Below are 17353 nucleotides of genomic sequence, written 5' to 3' on the forward strand. Positions count from 1 at the left end.
TATTCTATTTTTTTGTGCTGTTTCATCTGTTTGAGCTTTTCTCATCAATCCTTTGTGTGCGCATCTTTGTATATATGTTACTGTAACGCCTTCGTCTAGATCACATTGTACTGAATTTTCAATGTGAAGTTCACTGCGTTTAATTTCATCTTAAATGTTAATGTTAAAAGCTGGCTCAGGATCTCTCACCAAATTTCTAATCTTCTAATCTAGTCTGTATAATCTTTGCTCGAATCTAATTTAAAGACTTTAAATTCAAAGACATGCACACAAAGGTCGTGCAGTTGGTAAGGCTGTTTAGGTGCGTTTAGACAAAATTCTAACATTTCAGAACAGGCTTCTGTGTTCCTGTGAAAATATACATCTATAATGTATCTATATGCCTGAGGCAGTATAAACAAAAGGACTCAGCTGCAGACTACCATTGCATGTGCACTCTAATAATTTTTGATTTTCATTATTTCTATAACTTCAATCTATATAGAAAATATATTTTGTAGCAGCGTACTTCTCCATAAATGGACATCATGTGCATTCATGTGTGTCTGAAATGAAAAGAAATGTAAATACACAGCCCAGCTCAAACAGAAGAAACTCTCCACACAAAATATCCCATCTCTGGGATTTCTTAAACAAGGCACCTCATCATCATTTAACCTGTTGTATGTTCTTTCAGTTCAAGCTTGCCACCAGTAAAGGACATTAAATATGTTAAATATTATGTAGCTTCCTTTTAAAGAAGTGAGCATGTACACATAGTTACCTTCATTTAACATAAAGTTATCAAAAGGGCAGTAAAAGGAAAAGTTTAATCTCGAGATGAACTCTTAGAACAATCACAAATCAACTCGTACATTTAGAAACAGAAATTGTTTAAATGTTTTTTAATGATAAGTCCTTTAGTATTCATACCAGGATTATGTTGGATATCTCTATATTTAACTGGAAATTTAAACCACTTCAAAAAATGTACATTAAAAATCGTTAAAAACTTTTCCACTTTTTGGTTCAACTTCACTCACATGGCAAAGTTTTGTCTCGTCATTGAAAGTCCTGCAAACATTTCTCGTCATTACTTAAAAAGTCTGGAGTGACATTAAGTTTGTAGTCAGTGTGGAAGTACAGCCTCAGTCCTGAGAGTGTGCGGGGCAGCCTTCGTGTGCTAGTCAATTCACGGATCCTGCTCTCAAGGCTTATTACAGAACGATATAAAAAGAAACAGCGCAAAGACAGAAACAAATAAAAACATAATTTACAAACCCCAAATCATGTAAACATGGAACTTCATACATCAAAAGCTAAATATTCAATCAATCAACACAGGACGGATCATTTTTAGGAAGAGGCAGCTGAAAGATCCCTGGACAGGTTTCCATGTTTTTGTGAACTACAGCTGCTGAGATTCATACACATCAGGAGATTTTCTCAACTAATCTACACCCTGTGCACAACTTCATTTGGAAATCTGCAGAACAAAGAGTGAAGAGTCTTAGGAAGTAGAACTGTTCTTATTGGCAGAGTTAGAATTCAGCACACAACCAAATATAAAGAAAATGGTGTCAAATCATCAACACTGGCCAAAAACTGTGATTCATGAGCTAAATCGTAGGTCTTTGTCGTTTTAATGATCGGTACCAGTGAAGACAAACATGGTTTCTTTAGCCATGTTTCAGCAGAGCAGCAAATTAATGAAGCATCTGAAAGCTTTTAGCAAAATAAAGTGAAATTCAGTGCAGCTTTATCTAAAAGATGAACATAGCGATAGTGATTTAAACGACTGGTTTGCTGACTATGGCTGTGAAGCCTCGGGTTCAGCATTCTGTCCTTCACAATCTTCTATTTTCCTTTTTCAAAACATACTTGGATGAAAAACGGCACACCTGGAAAATGATCAGATAAAGCTAGAGAGCTGGCTAGTGGTCACTTCAAAAGAGATGCTAGCAAAAACAGGCTCAAACAAAACAACTTTAAATAAGATTCAATTGTATCCACTTTTAAATCTTTTTTTTTTTTTTTTTTTGCTATGCATAGGTTTAAAGCTTAGAAAGAGTGAACAGGTAACTTTTATATATATAGAAAACATGCACTCTTTGAAGCTGCATGCAGATAGAGATGATCTATAAAGACCAAAACACGCTTGTCTCTGCTGTGAAGCTGGGCTTTTCATAAAATGGGCGGTTATGGAGATTTACTTGATTTGGATGATGAATTGTGGGTTTTTGGTCCCTCACTGACCCTTTCCAGGTCCAGAGGTTGCAGTTTACTCCTACCATAGCAGCAAATTTAGCAGTAGCGATATTTAAATCACTGTTATAGTTATTGTTAGGGTATAGCTAAAGAATGACTGAGCTCCTCTCTGTCATTTAAGACTGCCTACTGGCTTCATCCACTGCAGTTTTTAGCCTCACATTAGAAGTGATTTTAAAATTAAAACTCCACTCTGCGCCTGCTTTTACCACCACTAGTATAGGAAAAACCAAAAAAAATTAAACTGTAATCTGAGAGAGTAGCCACTCACAACAGCACACACTTACATACAGTACATGCACATAGAATTAGACTGGAACAAGGAAACATACAGCAGCCCACCCCCTCCTGATATGTACTGATATAATTACATACCACAAATTACCATCTGAGATCATAAACCTTCAAGAGTGCAATGAAAGACTAAAATCTGTATAGTTAGCACATGATGGGATGATGCTGAAGTAGAATACGGGAGATGTCAAGCTTTCACAAACAGCTATTTACATCGAGGATGGTCAGAAGTTCAGTTCAGTTCTCTGTGACCTTTCACCTCCTCAGAGTGAAAAACCTTCAACGCGCCAGGTTAGTGTGGCTGGCACTCAGGTCACGGCTTTTTCTCAGACAATTATTTCGTTCCTAGAGGAAATTAAACAAGCAGAAATCAGATGGAGAACACAGGAAAGTGAATGTTTTCCATTATAGGTAGAGCAAAAAATTGGGTCCCGTACATTTTTGGGTTTTTTTTGATATAATCAAAAACTTTCAGAAATACATAAAGCTTTCAACAGATCATAAAACAACAAGAGTTATTATCTGAAATTATAATAGGGCAAGGCTGTACTTTCTTATGATACTAAGTAATTAAAAACACATTCCTTCTTACAATTGCAGTCTAAAGGAAATTATGGATACAATGTACCACTTTTTCACTGTTAAAATAAAGAATTGAAGTTGTAAAAACAATGTGTAAAAAAATAACAAACTTACTAAAAATTTGATTGAACATCAAACACTGTTAGTGAAACAGACAATGATGTTAGCCATGTCAGATTTATCACTATTTACAGTGAATGATAAGAGCCTTGGGGAGGGTTTGATAATAACAGTTTATAAAGACATGACAAATCAGAATATGAAATAAAAGACTTGAGTCAAAAAGTATCTGCCAATGGTTCTGATCATTTAAGAGACTGGTTTTTCCTACAACATAATAACATAAATCTGTGGTCACATCTTTGGATATTTGTTCATTTACTGTCATCTGTGGGCTTATTTTGTCTTGAAATAGTAATGCACAATTTCCAAATGAGGGAAGATTGATGAAATTTTAAAAAGTCAAATATGTATTAAAATTACTCCCTGGAAGACCGAAAGCAGATTAACCGAACCCAGATTAACTGTTTTCTAAAGAAAAAGCCTCCTTGAGATATTTCTTATCATTTCTAAGAATTTGTTTAGGGATCCAGCTGCAGTCCTTTGATTGCGGTTTTGCCCCTGGCCTGCAGCAGGACTAAAAACCCTCTGCAGATACTTTTGCACTCGTGTCTTGTTGCTTACTTGGTAGTGGTCATTCGCAGCCTTGTCCGCCACGTTAAGTATCCCCATAGAGCTGGCTCGCTTCATGCTGCACCCACATGCAGGGAGGTGGGGTTAAGGGTCAGAAGTGAGGGGGAGGGGGTGGAGATTCAGTTGTGAGGATTTGAGCTCAGTGTATGTGTTGGTTAATGACATTTGTAGTATTTTCACACTCTGATTAGTTTCACAGAAACGTTCATGTCACATGTATCGTGTTTTCTCTTCCCGTTCATGAATGTTAGAAGGCTGAGTGTAAAATCTGTTACCACTTTCTCCAAAGTTCACCTGAGTAATGTTACAGCTAATTTGCTGTTCATTTGTTACAGTAATAGTAATTAGTAACATTCTTAAATGTTATTGCATGCTTTATCGAAATATAACTTATTTATTAACTTTAATTTATGCTTCAACCTCAACTTAAAAATACATTATGAAGTTTGATGGCTGGATAAACTCTGCTGTCAGAGAAGTCTTTAAATCTGGCAACTGAAACTTAAATTCAATATTTCTTTATATGTGATCTACACCGTACAAATTCTTTAGACAGCCTTCCCCTATAAGAAACTGGTAACATATTTTAAGGATATAGTCTAACAGTCTTTTAATTGATGAGTGGTGTAGACTGAAATTTACACTCAATAAAGTCCGTGCACACACACACACACACACACACACACAGAACCTGGTTTCAGTACAGTGACACTGCAGAAAAGAATCCATCCTGATGAGAAATGTAATAAGATCAGCACATGGTTGATCATAAAACAGTGAGATACTGGATCCATAAACTAGTTAATGGGAATTTATGGGAAATGGAAGGCGGGAAATAAAAAATGTAGTCAGCGCAGAAGCTTTTAAATAAGTAAAATTGCCAGAACACTAAAACAAGCTCAGACAAAGTGTGTGTAAAGTGTGGGTTGTTGTGTGTGCGTACGTGTGCCAGTGGGTGCTGAATGTATTTTGCCTATTATTTCTATGCAATATCCTTAACTCACCAGTATGAGCTCCTTCACTTTGTTGCCAGTCATACCAATTTCTCCCACCCCTTGTTTCCGGTCTTTATTTAAGCTGCCATTGTCAAAACTTCGTTTAGGTCAAAATACACAAAATGTGTTACTCTCAAGATCTTCTACACCTCTACAGTAGGACTGGCAGAGAGAAAACTTCACTTTTATGAGAAATATACTGGGAATGAACAGAATACTGGTCAAAGCATCTATGAAGCACTTGAGTTCTGATAACCTTCATTTTGTCTGAATACACTGATGATGTGCATTTAATGCTAATACATCTGTTTTCTGACTGTATGCTAGTGCTGGTTGTGAGCACAGCTGTACCTGCTTTGCCTGACTGACTGGAGCTCGCTGTGTTGCAGGGTGACGGTGCTGCAGAAACGCTCGGCTGTAAGTCTGTCTGAATTTGCAACACTTCTATGACAGATGTGTAACAGCTGGAATTGTGAGAACCAAAGCACAGCCATAACTACTGCTGCAGTGTAACATGTGTCATCTCAAGTCAGCAGTCATTGTATGTTTCAACAGATAGCTATACATCTAGTCTAGTCTAGCTTTCCTGCACTAGTATGGACAGAGCCCGAGGAGCAGCTGACCTTCATAAAGATATGACCAGCTGCAGGCATAACACATTATACTGTTTCTCAAGGTTTCCCTATGCAAGGTAGCAAGTCATAGCACAACAGAAAATACCCCACTGTGAACCTGCAGATACTCTCTCGATGAATATCATGAAATTGCAACATCCTCAGTTTTGTCTTTTGCTCCATTTTTTTGTACAAACTAAAAACTTGCAATTGTTTTTAAATAATTTAGTTAAACACTGTACAGCAGTTAGCATGGACATTTCTGCAGTGATTTACTGAGAACCTATCAGTCATAGTGATGATGGACATGACGGTTGTCATGTCCATCATCCTCATGAGCCACAGAGAAGAGCAGCACCAAAAGAAAAAAAAAGGAAAAAAGAGCACACAGATGAAGCATGCAAGTAGGCATTCGAATGGAAGGAAAAAACATTTATTCATAAATAAAATAAAATCAACATGGTACTCTACACAGGAAGAGCCATGCAGACAGGTTGCTTTTCAAAATAAAATTCAAAGAAAGTGAAGAAAATAAAATTCCAAAGCTACATGAAACTCAAACGTATTTCAGTTGAGAAAAAAAAGAAAACAATCCAGAGCCACAAAATGCAATAAATAGGTGTAACTATTAGTGGTTAAAACAAACAAACAAACAAACAAACAAACAAATCCCACCAGCATAACAAGCATAAAGGCAGTTCAAAAGCAGACATTAGTAGTTTCATTGCAAATGCTCTTTCACATGTCCTGTCATAGCATGTGAATGCCAGTATTATTTTCCCATTTCATCAGTTAGTTCCCTTTGGTTCTCTCGTTTAACAAAGTTCAGGTTTGGTCAGGACAACAGAGGTGTTCTAAAAGCATCATTCAGAGATTCAAATTCAGAAAGAAAAAGTGCAACTTTTATACTCTGTTATACATTCGACATTTAAATGTCTGAAGTTATTCATGTCATCACCTTGTTGTTCTGAATGCAGTAATAAAATATACGTAAACCCATTCTGACCTTCACCTCCAGTCGCTTTCAAATTCCACATAATTTTGAAGTTTCCTGTCACGTGAAGTAAACAGACCGTAAACTCCACTTTTCAGTGGGGGAGTAAATAAGCGGTGGTGGTTTTTGCAAGCTAGTGTTGAACTAAGTTGATGTTTGAAAGTAAAATCACTTCCTGACAGTGGAAGTCGTTCAGATGAAGAACTGTTTATGTGAAGGTTTAACAGAATACATTTTAACCCCAGCAGCAAGTACACATGTGAATAACTGTGGTCCACAGCCAGACTTTAGACTCCACTGTGCCAGACAACAGTCAGGTGTGTGTATTCCAACTCCTTCCGCCAAAAATGGAAGCCGTTGTTTACACCTGTGCAAGTACGCAAATATTCAGTTGTCATGAAGCCTGCGTGAGATGTCAGGCACAAATCACCAATGTAAATGTTTGGCTGGATTGTTTTTGGACATGTGGCGAGTATAAAAACATGTATGTTGTTGTAACTATTTGTTGTAAATATTAGACCATTTTATGACATAAATTTTTTTCTTAACATATTAATACTTTTCCTGTATCTCTTAACGCAGAACATTAAAACTTTTTTTTTTATAAAAATACATTTTTCACAAGATATATTTTTTCCTCTTAATATTAAATTTTTTTTTTAAATACATACCTTTTCCGTAATTTGGATTTCTCCCCATGAAATAACACTTGTGTTTTAAAATTTTAAAAATATAAATCATACACTTACTATAATTCTGCATTTTCTTAAAATACTGTCTCTTTTTTATGTAATATTTCCTTACATAAAGGAAACAAAGCGCCTACTGTTGCCAATGACCAAACCATGAACTGTAAAGAAAAGGTTGAATGCATCGCAGTGCAAACAAATGCAATGGGAAAAAAAGCTGATGCGTATGTGCCAGAAAAAGCTCCTCCATCGCTCCATGTGCAAACACAGCTTTCCACCACTTCACCACCAGCAAAGTACAGTGAATCCCTTCTTTGTTTTTGGTTAGTACACCAACTGCCGTGCTGCATGATGGAGGGCCGGCTTGATCCTCCAGGCCTCCAGTGCAAAGGGTGAGTCAACCTGTAGCGGGGTGGGGCAGGTGTCTGGGTGGAGTTGATAGTTACCCGGGGTTTTTGGGCTCGCTGTCTCGGGACGAGCCGCCGCCTTTCAGCTTGCGAACGAGTTTCTCGCTGCTGCGGCGGATTGACGCTCGTAGTTTACTGAAGGATCCGCTCCTCTTCAGAGAGCCGGAGCCATCCTGGTGGGACACGTCACAGAGTCACTCATACACACCGCTATCCAACATATTTAGAAGAGTGCAGACACAGAATGTAGATTAGCATCAAACCAGCGTACACTCTCATTACTGCTTCAAACACATTTTCTGCTACTGTGCTTTAATCGAGAGAAGTCTGTGCATCTTACTACTGACATGACTTAATAATTAAAACTGTCCAAATCTAGGCTACACATACTCACACCCTATCTGCACACTGGTATATGCTAATATATTCACACAAACACTCAGTAGATCACTGTGTGATTAAAGGAGTCCAATAGAACAGCTCTGCTACATTTAGTTTTACACACCTTGTAATCATTAGTCTGTTTGTATTACAATTAGCATCTTGAGCTGCTGTACTGGACTGCATTTGCTTGTCTCGTGCAAAATTTCATGTGCTTACATGATGCAGTAAAGCAGCACACTCATTACAAACCAGCAGAGATGCTTAATGCGTCATGTGTGGCTTGTACTTCAAAAATAATGCTCCGTGCACTAAACAAGACTGTATTTATTTTGTTACACTGCATCTCATTCTGAGAGACTTCTACCCCTAAACTGTGGCACCATCAGCTGGTGTATTCTGTTATACATTATTCTCATCTTTTCAAATGTGAAAGGCTACACAGAGTGGCTCTGGAGAAGTCACACTGCATAATTTAGTGGCACCATTTTTAAGGTGTCAGCTATGGCTGTAGATGGCCCCAAAATCAAAAATGACATTACATGAAGAGATCTTTAGTGTGAGAAATATAACACCTCTGACATTTCATCTTCATTTAGTCCAGGGGTGGGCAAGTCCAGGCCTCGAGGGCCAGTGTCCTGCAGGTTTTAGATCTCACCTTGGGTCAACACACCTGAATCACATGATTAGTTTGTTACCAGGCCTCTGGAGAACTTCAGGACATGTTGAGGAGCTAATTTAGCCATTTAAATCAGCTGTTGGATCAAGGACACATCTAAAACCTGCAGGGACACCGGCCCTCGAGGCCTGGACTTGCCCACCCCTGATTTAGTCTCAGCACAGCTTTGATCTCTGACTGTTAAACTCGATGCACTTTATTGGACCTGCTAGTTTCTCACCTGCACCACTTCCTTTCAACATGTGTTGTTGAATAATAATAATAATAATAATGAATCAGAAGTTTGACTGAGGAATAGGGCAGCGTCTTGTGTGGGAGAGAGCGACTCAAAAGGCTATACATAGATTTTTAAAAAAAACCCACATAATTTCATATTTTTTCCAACTTGGATGCCTTAAATGTTTCCATTAACCATTGTCATCATATCCAGCAACATGGTAGGATCAGAGTGGTGAAGCCAAAATAGGTCAGTTACTTCCTAGTCCTGGCAGAACTCCATTTATTTTTGTAAAAATGTAGAAATAAATTACAATAATAATTGAAAAACTGATCCAAAATATGAATTAACTAGTTCCAATGATTTTTAATGTTTGCTTAAACTTTTGATCGGTTACTTTTCTTTAATAAAAAAAACCATGTCAAAGTTTAAAAGCTGTTACTGCCATGAGTTGTCAAAGTAGTCATGGAGAACCAATTCATACTCCAAATAAACTGAATTTTTCACATCAACGTGACTTTTACCTTTAAAAACTAGAGCACACCTAAAATATGGGGGGAAAAAGTTGATCTGTAACTAGCTAGAGAGACAGTTAAGCATCACCCAAACATACCTCAGAAATCAAATGAAGAATATAATATGCTATTGATTTCTGACATAAACCTACCCTCTGAGCTTCTGGGAGATTAAATTTAAATATGCATTTTTTCAGAATTGAGTTTTCAAATCTGCAGAACATCCATTATCTGATTTAAACAGTGACATAAAAGATTCAATTTACTGGACTGCGGATATGGTGATTGTTCTTCCTTCCACTGCTGCTGTATCTGAGCAGGACAGGTTTAGAGCTCACTCAGTTATGATGACACACACACGGAAAAGAGAAGGAACACACAAAGAGGCGACAGGCACAGGTTCAGGTGAGCAAAGAGTTTAAGTTTTATTAGAAGTTAAGAAAGATGCACAAACAGGACAGCACACGCAGAAGATTAGTAGCAGGAGGTGAGATCAGACTGAAAAGGAGACTAATTAAATTCCTAAACTTTCAGCAAATGCAACAATAATGCTTTTATACAGCAAATTCTCTGTAACCCCCCCCCCCCCCCCCCCCACACCAAACCCTGACAACTATATACACAGATATACAGAAGGTAAACAGAGAGAACACACAAGGTTTAGGCTCTGTATCGGCCAAAAGCTTCACTTTTTTCAAGACCCAACCTGACAAGTGGAAAACTTGAACTGTTGCAGCGTTTCTCCCCGAGACTTAACCATGTAAGCCCACTGCACATTAACTCCAATCACCTTTATGTGTCCTCTTATTGACATCACAACATGTTTTTGTCTGATATCAGTGCAAATGATGAGACAGCAGAGTGACACAGCAAAGACTAAACTCTAAACAGGAGCACAAACCTACAGAGCCACAATCAGCGGTGCTCCTGATCATGCTGACGAGTAAAGTCGATGTTTTTTACAGCGTGTTACGTGACTACCACATGAGACGTTTTCAGTTATCACTACGGATTCTAAAAGCTAATGTTGAATTAAATTGCGCGGATGATAAAAGAGAGATGAGAAGCTTCTAACCTCTACAGAGGGAGAGAGAGAGAGAGGAGGAAGGAGGCTTTAACATGGACCTCAAGCCTTCTCAGACCTTTTTTGTTGTTGTTTTTGGCTCATCTGACCACGACATCAACAAAATGTCATCACTTTTGCTCCTGTGAATGCCTTTGCCAGTATTGTAGTGCTGAAATGTTTTAATTTTTTTAGCCTAATGAAGTTTGAGGTTTAAATCAATCATTTGCACCTGGGTTGAACACAGGATGTCATGTTCACACAGCAGGAAGTTGTTGTTTTTCCTGTGTTTTTTAAACCACAATCTGTCATTTTTAGACCTCAAACACAGTTTACAATTTGTTGCACAGCGGCACTGCTACTGCTTTTCCCCCTGTTTTGCTGTTTAGTTTGGTTCACTGTTTAAGATAAAGATCCACTGGATACAAACACGCACATTCTTGTTGCATTTTGCAGTCATTCTGCGTGACCCTGGCCTTTAAAATCGATGGACCTGTTCAGCAACACTTCACTGATCTCTTTTTAATCACAAAGAAAAGTTCTGACCAAAATTTTGCTCCACTTTAAAACTAAATATAGCACATATTTGGTCATCTCTTTTGGTCATCCACTTTTTGCTTTGATTTTAATGACATGAAATTTTAATGATGAAACTTTAATTGATCTTGTGGTCAGATTTGTACCAAATAAGAAAGTTCATAATTTTAGTTAAAGAAGAGTTCAGTTCAGGAACTTTGTGTCAAACACCCCTCAAAGTTCCTCCAAAAACAAGTCTACAAGCAAAACGAAAGCACATTTTAAAGATAGGAGAGTGACAGAAAGAGAGGAAGCAGAGGAGCAGAGTTAAAGGACAAGGAGAAATATCAAGGTATGAAGCACAAGTTTACTGTTGCCATAAAGAAAAATCACCCCAGTCCTCTCCCACCCGCAGCAGATACACATTCTAGCGCAGTGCTTTAGCACAAGTAGAAAGCAGAGGGTTGGATTCGGACACACAAGCTGTCTCCGTATTTCTGCCAGAACCATTTTCACACAGTTCCTGTTCCCAAAAACAACTGAGATTGGGGTGTAAAAGCAACATTATCGCTGTGGTTGAACCCGGTGTGAAGAATCCCGCCACAGAAAAGAGCTGAAGGAAAACTGCAAAGCTGAAGGGGCTGAGGCGAGGTGAGGCGAGGCATCCGTCATGCAGAAGACAATTTTTAGAACCACTACAAGGCATCTGGAGTTACGCCTGCCGGTCAGACAGAGCAGATTGAAGAGAGAAAGACGCAAATGCAAACAGTAAAAGAGAGGGGAAAAGACAGTAAGATGAGATATGGATACAGAGGAGCAATTAAAGAAGGGTGAAGAAAGGAGGGAAGCATACAGGACAAAGACTGAGAGGTTAACAGACAAACCAGACACAGCGTCTCTCCACCCGCCAGTGCAACACATGGAAGACAGAGATCAATAAATGATTATACAACAAAACCCAACACTGTACTGGACAGCCAACACAGTATGGGTGGGCTTTAAGTTACAGTCATTACAGTGACATAATTTGATCAGAAGCAATTATTTTAATATTCTGATTTGGGAAAAGAGCTCAAAAAACCTGTTAAAAACATCTTCAGGAGATCTGTGTCTCACATGAGCGTGATTGGTAACCACTAGTGTTTGCGTCACTAACCTCTGTGTTATAGAGATTCTCATAAAAGCAGCAATAAAAAAAATTTTATGTGCAGTTTTATTTTCACAACAATCCAACTTTACATGGGGAAATCCTGAGAAACCCTGGATGTTGTCTATTGCTCTAAGTAGCTATTTTCAAATGAAATCTGTTCTTTCCAAATCACAGGACTCACAGCAGGAGATAAAAATTAAGAGATAAATAATAATACTTCTGTATTTTCACAAATATGAGGTAGGATAAGATCATTTTAACAGAATAATGGTTGTGCAGTCGGGGGACTGAACTACAATAACACTTCTGTTCCAGCCTCTTCTAGTTTGTGGGAGAACAAAACCATCCAGACCGCATTATATTCCTTCTCCAAGGCCATCGGCCATTTTCCACAGCTTGTTCCAGATGGCCTCGGGTCTCGTCCACTCTCAGGCCCAAACCTCTAAAACTCAAACTAAACTAAATTAAGGCAGCAGACAGATAATGTCAGGGTGGACTCTTAAATGCCTGAATGCTCTGTGTGGTTATTAGGATGATTTATAATTTTACCATGAAATTACCTGTTTGTAAATGTAACTCACAACTGTGTAACCATTTGGTAGCGCCCCTGGCCTTTTCTTTTGGCAGCTATTTTGAAGAATTATGTAAATTAACTTTAATGTCAGCAGTCACATGGCATAAAAAAAAAAAAAAACTACATTTATAAAACAGGAATATTCACACGTCTGGTTTCAGGAGGTGAGCTGCAGAGGCCACACCACCAGGTTCAATTATATTTTTAATTAAAAAAAAAAAATCGAATTATATGCGCTAAAGGCAGGCTGAAACATCGAGCTTGTGCAAGAATCTGAAGAAAAGAAAAAAAAGAAAGCAGAGAGGCCAAGCTTCAAACTTTCTAAGGTTTGTGTTTTGTGTGAATTTACACGAAGAAACAAACAAACAAAAACACGGTTGTGGAATCATATCTCATGTATTCCAGAAGTATTATGAATGGACACCTAAACCTATCACAGCTGTGAGAGTGCAGGACAACTGGCAGGCTCTGCCACTAGGTGGAGCACTTATACAGCTCAATCAGGTGGAGAGAGACGCTGTGTCTGGAACATAGCTCATCAATACATATCAGTAAAGTTAAACCTTGTTAGGTGACCACAAAATAAACAGAGGGGTGCAGGTAAAGAGACATGTGAGAGTAGCCAGAAAGATCAACTTTTTTGTAACAGAACTAAATGTTTAGTTTTGTGTTTTTTATCTTCATCCCAGAAAATGAACTAAAATAGCTGGGAGCAGCAACACAAGTCAACTTAATGATAATCAGAATTGATCATTTATTCGGTCTGAACTCTCCCATCTTCTCTGGCAGCTAACAAGGAACAAATGGAAAAGAACAAAAGGCTGGGAAAGTCACACTTTACATTCTCTGGCAGCAGATCACCACACGTATGCAACGATCAGAAACATAAACAAGTACACACATGCAGATCACCAACATCAACAAAGAAGGAGTACAGTACAGAGCCCATGTTGAGTCAGAACAGACTGATGAGTCACAGACTCATTTGTATTAAGTGAGAAGAGAGAGGTTTTCACAGCTGCCTGTGGAGAGAGCTGAAGTGGAAGTGATGATTTGTTTGACAGGATGAAAAACAAAATGTACTCTGACAACTGCAGGGAAGCAGTGGAGGATAAACATCCCCAGACATATCTGTTTTTATCCATCTAATATTAGAAATATGAGCCAATTGCAACTGATAGTATACAAGTGCAATACAAAATTACAGAATTTTAAAGATTGATATTTTCAGTATGCTGCAGAATGATGTTGCTATTGTAGAGATTTGAAAAGAAGATAAGTGCATGCTAATAATACACAAATAGTGTATGAAAATAACTGGATACACCCAGTATTTCCAAAATAATACTTCTACTGGAATCTTGCATAGTGCTTTTGCAAATTCTAGTTCTTTATATATTTAAGTTCCATTTACTTTTGTAAATCCTCTCTAACTCGTAGGCTGTGGAATTGTGCTGGTGTAGAAGCTGTGAAAGCTCCCTCTTGGGATCAATAAAGTGTGTCTTCAAATCCAATTAAAGGCCGATAGTTGATTGATTGATCGTTGTATTTATACTGACTTCATTTACTGTTTGATCAAAGAAGATTTAAGGACAAAACAAAAGCTCCTTGTCAGATTTTCCTTCCAGCTAAAGTTCTTTCCAGATGAGTCCGGCTCCTTTCCTGATATAAATAGGTCCAGAGATCTGCAGGCGATCGTCTGCTGTGTGCTAATAATCCATTGACAGGCTACAGTTTATAGGCACAGCTATGTGTCACACCATACCGCCTGCAAGGACTACAACTAGAGGTGCAATAGGAGATGCTGATTGGTTGTTCTGGGCTCTATGACTACTGTTGCTATGCGAGCAGGCCAGCTCTAAGCAACAGCAGGAGCAGCATTTTAGAAATAAGGTGGTGAGCAGCCTACAGCGACCCTATAACTACATATTCTGCCATTGCAGTGAGGACAGGCTGAGAAAATTCTGCATATTCTGAAATGTACCAGCTGATTGAGAACAGTCGGTCTGCAGCTGAGGCAGCGAGGTGGCATCAATGTGTGTGACCAGAGGGGTTTTTAAAGCTTTTTAGACATTAGTTGGAAAAGCTGTACAATAAAAGAGAGTTTAGTGAAAAATACTATACTATACTAAACTATACAAAGAGCTACGACTCAACGACTGCCAACGACTTAAGCTCCAGCCAAGTGAATGCTCCAGCAGAGCATTTTTTCACTTGATCTCATTAATCAAAGTCAGGGTAACAGCGACGCACAAGCAGGAAGAAGAAGCGGGAGAGCAGAGTAACTGCGACTGTCAGTCAGGATTATCAGTGTAGCATTGTACAGTTTGATCCTTTTGAGCTAGTCGGACAAGATTTAAGTCCTCATTCAAACATTTTAGTCATAGATGAAGAAACAACCTCACTGTATCTTTCATGACCGAAGCCACTAATTGAAGAGATAATCCCCTCACTGGCCTCCAGTGGCCCCTCATTCTCACTATAACTTTATAGGGAACCATCAGTTGGCTTGATTGACAGCAAATAAAATAATCCAATCCAAGCCAGCTCAATGTGACCAAACTTTAGCATTTACATTAACAACTGTGTTTATTATAGTTTCTGTGCTGAGGAAACTTTAACAAGTAAAATGACTTTGTGGATGACGTCAGTCCAGAAAGATAGGAGTTATTTCAAGTCGACATGTCTGTGTCCCTGGTTTGAGAACTCTCAGTAATGTGCCGAGGGCTGTGTACTGTACTTACCCCGTTCCATTCCACGCTCATACTCACTTCCTCGCCGCCGTCTGGCCCGCTCTCATACTTCACCGTGTCAGAATTCAGGCTCTCGCGGCTTCGCTGCTTCTCTCGGGCCTCCGGCTCGCTCAGCACCTCAGCCACGCGCTGCTTGTGCACATTGTCCAGACCCTGATGTGTGCACACAACAATAAATAAATGCCAGTTCAACAAATCCAATTAAGCATAAGCTAAACCCATGTACTAGTCGGACCTCCAGCACAGCCTCACCTACACAGATACACTGTACAGCTGTCAGCAACAAGTGCTAATTCATCCAATCCAATTAATACTAAATCTATAGACTTCTACTGCCTGCTGCTCTAAACCCAGCACCTGGGATTTGCTGATTAGCAGTCAGAATAAACCTGGCAGAGGACAGAAAATGAAAAAAAAAATCCAACTAATTATTGGTAAATTAGCTTGCTGACCACTAGAAATTCAGTTAAACCATTTTTGAAAAAGCACACTTTCAATATGGAGCTAGAGGAAAGCACCTACCTAAGAAGTCACTGCCCATTCTGAAATCTCAGAATGTCATTTTTGACTATCTTTACTGCTGTTTTGATATTTACAGAAATCTTAAAGACTTTTTTAAACGTTCAGTTTGGTGGAAAAAAAATTTTGCAACCATGTGATTAAAAGAACATACATGTAAGCATCTAATATAGTGAAACTTGAACAGCAAACCCATGGTGCCAGTGCAGCTAAATTAGCTTTTCTGTTAGCTGGTGACTTCCAGTGCTACCTTGCGTAATTAAAACTGGCCAACAATACGGTTACACCACAGTACAAAGTACTTTCTGTGACTCTGCCTGAGCGTTTAATTATTCAAGGAGGGAAAAACAAACACGGGACGTTACACTGCCAAACAATCATGCTGGCAGAGTCTGGTCGCTTATTTTATTTCTACTAAAACCTTCTCCACTTGTATTATCTAAATGCTGATTAAAGGTTACATTCATATCGGGATCGAATCTTTCCTCAAGCAAAAAATGACAACGCTCCAAATATATCAAAGGAAGTTTGTGGTGTTAAAACGAGGCCCCAAAGCAGATCCGACTAGTTATAATGGAATTATTGTAATAATTACCAAAATGTTATTTTAGTTTCTACAGCTGTAATTTCAGCAAGACAATGGGGAATTTTATCTTAATAACATGTGTGTCTGTTACTGAATAACTCAATGTTTACATGTTGATGGAAAACCTAATTCAGGATAAAAGCTGCAGGACTTAGACTCCATTAAGTCTCATAAGTAACACCATCAGGGGCAGCTAAAAACAACACCAAAGAAACCAAACTACGCTCCAGGATTCTGAGTGCATTGCATTTTTCCAATTTCACAGCAGCTCACACATTTTCTGCCTTTTAATGTGACGCAAATGCTCAACGGACCCGTTTCATCTGAGCACCGATAACAAGTCATCTGCTTCTATATCTACAGTCCTGTGTTGTTAGTCACATTATCCAGAGGCCACACCTGCTTTCTGGAACGCATCGCAGCTTCCTCCAGGGTCCCAGCTGCCTCTAGCTTGCCCTGCCGCCTGTAGAGGGCACCAAGGTTTTTCAGGGTGGTGGTAACCGTGGGGCTGAAACGACAACCGGTGGAAATTTAATGTCACAGAAAATCGTTTTGGCGAAAGAAAATAAAACAACAAGAACAACACGACTGTCTTATAGATGGTTGGCCACAGCTGGTTTAATTGCTTACTACATTTTGTTATGTGTAAACATTTATATATATCATGTATCAGTTTGCTTCCTGTGCTGAGAGTATCACCCATATTTACTCCGTGGAAAAACACTGACCTGTCGACTTTACAGGCTTTGTACCAGCCTCCATACTCTCCAAATGGTGAACCGTCTTTCTGCTTCCCCTGTGAAACACCAATTTGGTTTAGATTTAAGAAATCTGCATATATGATATAATAAATCAGACATTTAAGGATGGAAACCAACCCGCTTA

At 38.8% G+C, this 17353-nt stretch overlaps 1 protein-coding gene across 3 annotated transcripts in view; it reads right to left on the bottom strand.

Moving 5' to 3' along the window:
- Positions 1-985: 985 nt before the first annotated feature.
- klc1a (kinesin light chain 1a) overlaps positions 986-17353 on the bottom strand; it is a 41764-nt gene continuing 25396 nt past the window's right edge. Inside the window, exons 11-16 of one of the 3 annotated variants that reach the window (XM_085379154.1) lie at positions 17197-17264; positions 16868-16976; positions 15355-15516; positions 7555-7688; positions 3808-3874; positions 986-2886 (exon numbers count right to left, since the gene is read on the bottom strand). In XM_085379154.1, coding sequence (XP_085235280.1) covers positions 2821-2886; positions 3808-3874; positions 7555-7688; positions 15355-15516; positions 16868-16976; positions 17197-17264 — 606 coding nt within the window. In that variant the 3' untranslated portion in view covers positions 986-2820. Of the gene's footprint in view, positions 2887-3807; positions 3875-5925; positions 7689-15354; positions 15517-16867; positions 16977-17196; positions 17265-17353 lie in introns of those variants that run through there. The other 2 variants (XM_085379155.1, XM_085379156.1) reach the window with 2 other exon arrangements.

The sequence above is a fragment of the Diplotaxodon limnothrissa genome, linkage group LG19, assembly GCF_057381915.1.
Source record: "Diplotaxodon limnothrissa isolate DT_005_m linkage group LG19, D_limnothrissa_male_GT1.1, whole genome shotgun sequence".
In the NCBI taxonomy this organism is placed as follows: domain Eukaryota; kingdom Metazoa; phylum Chordata; class Actinopteri; order Cichliformes; family Cichlidae; genus Diplotaxodon; species Diplotaxodon limnothrissa.